The sequence below is a fragment of the Pungitius pungitius genome, chromosome 12 (genome assembly GCF_949316345.1).
Source record: "Pungitius pungitius chromosome 12, fPunPun2.1, whole genome shotgun sequence".
Classification (NCBI taxonomy): Eukaryota; Metazoa; Chordata; class Actinopteri; order Perciformes; family Gasterosteidae; genus Pungitius; species Pungitius pungitius.
Window position 1 is genome coordinate 7716454 of NC_084911.1, and position 5997 is coordinate 7722450.

At 43.9% G+C, this 5997-nt stretch overlaps 1 protein-coding gene across 1 annotated transcript; it reads left to right on the forward strand.

The window, feature by feature from the left end:
- Nucleotides 1-1992: 1992 nt before the first annotated feature.
- Nucleotides 1993-5774, forward strand: LOC119220351 (transcription factor Sox-9-A-like). Its single transcript, XM_037476296.2, has 3 exons — nt 1993-2710; nt 3067-3314; nt 3628-5774. Exons 1-3 carry the CDS (start codon nt 2283-2285, stop codon nt 4392-4394), a joined length of 1443 nt encoding a protein of 480 aa, XP_037332193.1. The 5' UTR covers nt 1993-2282; the 3' UTR covers nt 4395-5774.
- Nucleotides 5775-5997: the final 223 nt, after the last annotated feature.

A 5997-nucleotide genomic window follows, 5' to 3' on the forward strand; every position in this document is an offset into this window, starting at 1 on the left:
ACTGAAGTTTATTTTACAAAATCAACATAATTATAACTATTAACTTCCCGTGAAACAAAAACAACTCAAACAATCCTTTCTTTTTTCAAATCCATTTTGTTTCACACCAGCATTCGCTTTTTGAAGAACAGTTTTGTGTTGTATTTTGGTTGTATGCAGGACATGGAGTGGAACAAGTACATCTGACAGGCACGTTTTTAATGAACATGTCAGGGTCAAGATGGGCTGGAAGTCTTTCACAGCAAACCTTGACCCACTGCCCTCTTTGAAAAAGAAAGATGACATTCATGACAAAATGTTAACCCAGCAATAAAAGGCTCTTACTGCCGACACACTATTACCGAAGTATTCTACGACAGAATGATATGTCTTATTTCAAATACATATATTTAAAGTATTGTATGTTCTTATCAGCCCCATTCAATGTGTGGGTGATATTATATGCATAGTCATTACAGATGTACAGTACTTCACTAACAAAGGTGCTTTACTTTGGACTCCTTGATTATTAAAGTTTGTGATAAAAATAGAAAACATTTGAAAGTTTTCATGACTAAATGTCGACACATAACAAACAGCAGTCGGATTTGGTTTATAAAATGGTAAGCATGGATTATGGGGACTGAACTCTCTCAACAAAGTGTCCTTTGTGCTGCAAAACAAGTGTTGGAACAAATCCAGCAAAGTAGATTCAAGGGTTGAGGCATGTTTGTTTTGATTCGCTTCTTCACAGACATATTTAAATGTTTGCATCAACCGAGGAAAACCTTAAATCAACTAAGAGACCTATCATATTTAATATCTCAACACACTTATAATTATTATGATTATGATTAATGAATCAATGTTATCATTGTTAATAGTGTTATTACTGATATTATTCCTCTAGATTTATATTGTCACAACAAAAGATAATGGAATTGCATACAGTTGCAAATCACCAATCATTGAATCAGCAGTAATCTATATCAAGAATCAAAAACGTCATCTTCAACTGTTCTAAACTTCAACAATAAACGTAAAGAATGAGCTATAGCGGATGTCACTGGTTCATTCTTCAAAATAAGACAATGTTTGAAAGCCACATGTCACTCATAAACCATCTACCGGAATAACAATATGTTTGTATCACCCTGTTACAGAGTGTGAATGGTTGGCGCCCTGCACAGTTGCTGGACTGCTGTCGCCCCCTCTTGGTCCACGTGGTCACTGCACCGACCTGAGAGGCGACGGGGATGCGGCTGAGCAGCAGCTCCTCGCACACTGGACCGTCTCAGTGGCCGCATTATTCCAAAAGAAGAGAAAGAGCAAAACAACATACTATTAAAATTGCCCCCAATTTTTTCAAATGGCAACAACTCGAATGTAGAATAGAGAAACAGGTTTACAATTGATCATATCTCATTTCGACTTACCCTGAAACCCCAACTTTGAGATTCAGGCTCGACTTTTTGTCGGCAACGCAAGTGACTTGTCAATCTGGGGACACGTTTTACAAATTCTGCAAGCTAACCCGTAGTTCCTGCTTGATTTAAATAAAAGAAAAAAAAGCACAAGAACTATTCTAATACACGCCTCTTACATTAAAGTATAATGTCTTCGCGTCTATTATCAAAGCAAATGCAGAGGAACGTATTCTTTTTTTATCTTGTATTTCACTGTAATAATAAAATCCCAAACATCATTGTAACATCTCAAGTTGTGACTTGTAATTATAGCCCTGCTTTTAAGATTTTACCAATTTAAGTTGTAACTTTTCATCCTACCTAAAATGTCAATGAAACCCGGGTTTATAAGGGAAAAACACCTCATCTCTACTGTGACTGTGGTTTCGCTGTTGTTGACTGCGTCAATCCTTCAGAGCGGAGTCACATTACGTCTCCGCCCACCAAAAGTTTCCCCCAATCAGTTCGTGGCCGTCAAACATAAATCCAGGCTTCGCCTCCTGCGTCTCTAGACTCTTCAGCGACCCTCCGAGAGAACACACTCCTCAGCCACATGTCTTCTTAAGTCACAGTTGCAAAGCCGAGCACCAGAAAGAGAACACTTGCGATTCCCCCTCCTTCGCTTGTGAAAGTCGAAGGATCGTCAAAAACTTTTATTTTTTGACATTTTTACATTTTTTTGACATTTATTTTTAAAGGATTCACGTTTGCCCGTCAAGCCGTGCGCCCTGATAGAGGCTGTCACTGCAGTCTTTGGGCACATCACTCGGATTTAGAAAGAAGGATTTCCTCCTCTTTTTTTTTTTACTGCGAGAAGTTTTTCTTTACATTTTTCGCATGAATCTCCTCGACCCTTACCTGAAGATGACAGAAGAACAGGAGAAGTGTCACTCCGACGCTCCCAGTCCCAGCATGTCTGAGGACTCCGCAGGCTCGCCGTGCCCGTCCGGGTCCGGTTCGGACACGGAGAACACCCGGCCGTCCGACAACCACCTCCTCCTGGGTGCAGACTACAAGAGAGAAGGCGAAGAAGAAAAGTTCCCCGTGTGCATCAGAGACGCGGTGTCCCAGGTGTTGAAGGGCTACGACTGGACTCTGGTGCCCATGCCGGTGCGCGTCAACGGCTCGAGTAAAAGTAAACCTCACGTCAAGAGACCCATGAATGCGTTCATGGTCTGGGCTCAAGCCGCGAGGAGGAAGCTGGCCGATCAATACCCGCATTTGCACAATGCCGAACTCAGCAAAACTCTGGGAAAACTCTGGAGGTAAGTTTGCTTTGCGTTTGCAGTAGCGTGCGCGCATTTACGCGCGGCTGTGCGCAGCGCACTATTCCTCCGACGCGATGCACCGCTTTGCCTGCTGTTTCACGTACGGCTGCTTGAATTTTGTAATTCGACTAGGGTTTTTTTCTAAATGACATTACTCTAAAAGACCGACTAGTTATTTGTGACTTAATATGCACGTCTTGTTATGCCATTAGAGTAGTTACATGTGGTTTCGGATTAGACTGGGCAAACTTTTATTTCAGCTGCTTTTCTTGAACATCAAACCAGTTAACATAACGTGTGTTGTGCTTGAACGCGTTTTAATGTGAATGTACAATTATCTGTCATATTTTCAGATTGCTCAACGAAGCGGAGAAGCGCCCGTTTGTGGAAGAAGCTGAGCGTTTGAGAGTTCAGCATAAGAAGGACCACCCCGACTACAAATATCAGCCGAGGCGGAGAAAGTCCGTCAAGAACGGGCAAAACGACCCCGAGGACGGCGAGCAAACCCACATCTCTCCAAACGCGATCTTCAAGGCTCTGCAGCAGGTCGATTCTCCGGCTTCGAGTTCTGGCGAGGTGCATTCTCCAGGAGAGCATTCGGGTAAGAAGAAGGATTTAATGTGGGAAATAAAGGACGCATTTTGCTGGTATAGTTTTTACAAAACATTACTCAGTGTGGCGCTGCTGGTGGAAATCCAATATTCAGAAGCTGTTGGGGCCTTGAACAGACACCGGTTAATGATTTGTGCTTAATGATTAGTGTTTTACAAGCCATCGTGCTGGTATCTGTCGGCACAGTGTCAACAAAACCTCCTCCTGAAACCATTTGCAAACACACTGGCATTTCAATCCACCAGGCCCTCGCCGCGGGTACTTTCTATTTCAAGGCTAACCCTGTCTTTCCTCCATCCCAGGTCCGTCCCAGGGCCCCCCAACACCCCCAACGACCCCCAAGACAGACCTGCCCTCCGGCAAGGCTGACCTGAAGCGAGAGGGTCGCCCCGTGCAGGAGGGCACCAGTCGCCAGCTCAACATCGACTTTGGAGCTGTGGACATTGGCGAGCTGAGCAGCGAGGTCATCTCCAACATGGGCAGCTTCGACGTCGACGAGTTCGACCAGTACCTGCCACCTCACAGCCACCTCGGAGTGACGGGAGCAGCCCAGGGGGGCTACACGAGCAGCTACGGCATCGGCGCCTCCTCGGTGGGCCATGCGGCCACCGTCGGGGCCCACGGCTGGATGTCCAAGCAGCAGCAGCAGCAGCAGCACTCTTTGACCACGCTGGGCGGAGGAGGAGAGCAAGGCCAGCAGGGTCAACAGAGAACCACCCAGATCAAGACCGAGCAGCTGAGCCCCAGCCACTACAGCGAGCAGCAGGGCTCCCCACAGCACGTCACCTACGGGTCCTTCAACCTGCAGCACTACAGCACCACCTCCTACCCCTCAATCACAAGAGCGCAGTATGACTATTCAGAGCACCAAGGCGGCGCCAACTCCTACTACAGCCACGCGGCCGGCCAGGGCTCCGGCCTGTATTCCCCCTTCGGCTACATGAGCCCCAGCCAGAGGCCGATGTACACCCCGATCGCCGACACCGCCGGGGTGCCGTCCGTGCCGCAGACCCAGAGTCCGCAGCACTGGGAGCAGCAGCCCATCTACACACAGCTCTCCAGGCCTTGAAGGAGGTGGCCCCTCAGCATTGACTGCACACAACATCCTTCGCATCCATAGACTTTTCTTCTTCTTTTTTTTCTTTTTCTCCACCCCGTGGCGTCCGTGCCAGCCTGAGACACACAGGACACATAAAAAAAAAACATAATAAGGACTTTTTTGATAGTACTGAAAATATATCTTTGGATTGGCTCACGACAGTGCCTTTTGTATCGGTTGCAATTGTGATTATATTTTTTTAGATATAATGTTAAATCCTCTGTGAGGACATACTGGTTATATATATTTTAGTATGTACTGTGTATGTGTTTTTCTCTTGTCATCATCACCATCATCATCATTATACCCAGTGTCATCATTTCTATTTGAGGGTTTAATTCATCTAAAGTTGCGGGAATGCCGGGTAAAATACCCCCAGTGGCCTTATTTCTCTATTTCTTGTACACAAATGAGAGCCATCAGTTCACTGACACTGCCTACTTATAATGCCATCGGCCGACATTCTGCTTTGGATTTTTGAACTGTACATATGTTATGTAATTTCCATGAGATACAAGAATTGAGCAACGCAGGTTCGAAATGGATTTGAATTTTTGGCCATGATATGACCGTGTCATCGGTGAATTTAGCTCCAATTGTTGTGTTGGAAACGTTATAGCAGGTGCCATTTAATTCTACTAGGGGCCTTAATGTGTTGCTAGATGTAACTGAGCAACGCTTGCTTTTATCTGGGTACTTGATACCATTGGTGCCTCCGGAGGCTTCTTCCACTGGCATCGCAGTGTTGAAACCACGGCGTAGTTCTGACTTCCTGCTGGAGGAGATGCAGGAAGTGACCTTTGACCTGACTCTCCTCAGCAGCCAGCAGGTCTGAGTCTGGCGTGCTTCTTTCACTCCTACAGCCCCATCCTTTTTTCTAACCTTTTTCTTAATTTATTCTTTAGCATTAATTTTATTTGAGAATAACTATTTGCAATTATCTTTTTAATTCAGCAGCAGCTAACTGAGATTACGTTTTTTTCAGTAGTTTGCTGTCATGTGGTACAAATTTGTTTATTTATCATTTGTAAATGTTTCCATGTTAAAGTTTCTAGTTATGTACAGAATACTTATAATTACACATTGAGTCTTTCTCTAAAAACAGAAAAACTGGAAGTTTGCTTTTTTTTTCTAACAAATTAATTAATGGATATGGAAGCTGCAGCTGTTTTTGTAAAGAATTTGCTGGAATCAACAGGATACTTTTTGTTTTTTCCTCATTTGGTATTCTGTATCATTAGTTCTCGTCTTGTCATCTCCTAATGCAGTTCCCGTAGGTAAATTGCATTGTCTTAAAAGCTTATCTTTTGTATTATATTGTTTGCAATAAAAACAAAACACTGAGAAATATGCAATTGTCTAGTGCCATTCATTTTTTATTATGAAACCGTATTAATTAATGTTATTGAACATCCCGTTTGATACGGTATTGTCTCTAGTTGTCAGAAGATCATCCAATATTTACAGAATACAGAAGATTGTTGCAATGTGACACAGATAATCTAATTTATGAATGAATCAGTGGCAGCTGGTCTGGTTGTTTTCCTTAAACCAGTGCAAAATCAAACCGAAA

What these genes read in the sequence shown, in the direction of transcription:
- LOC119220351 (XM_037476296.2), top strand. Translation starts at nt 2,283, where the DNA reads ATGAATCTCCTCGACCCTTACCTGAAGATGACAGAAGAACAGGAGAAG. An exon ending in ACTCTGGGAAAACTCTGGAG is followed by an intron (nt 2,711 to 3,066) that starts GTAAGTTTGCTT and finishes TCATATTTTCAG; the next exon opens with ATTGCTCAACGAAGCGGAGA. An exon ending in TTCTCCAGGAGAGCATTCGG is followed by an intron (nt 3,315 to 3,627) that starts GTAAGAAGAAGG and finishes CCTCCATCCCAG; the next exon opens with GTCCGTCCCAGGGCCCCCCA.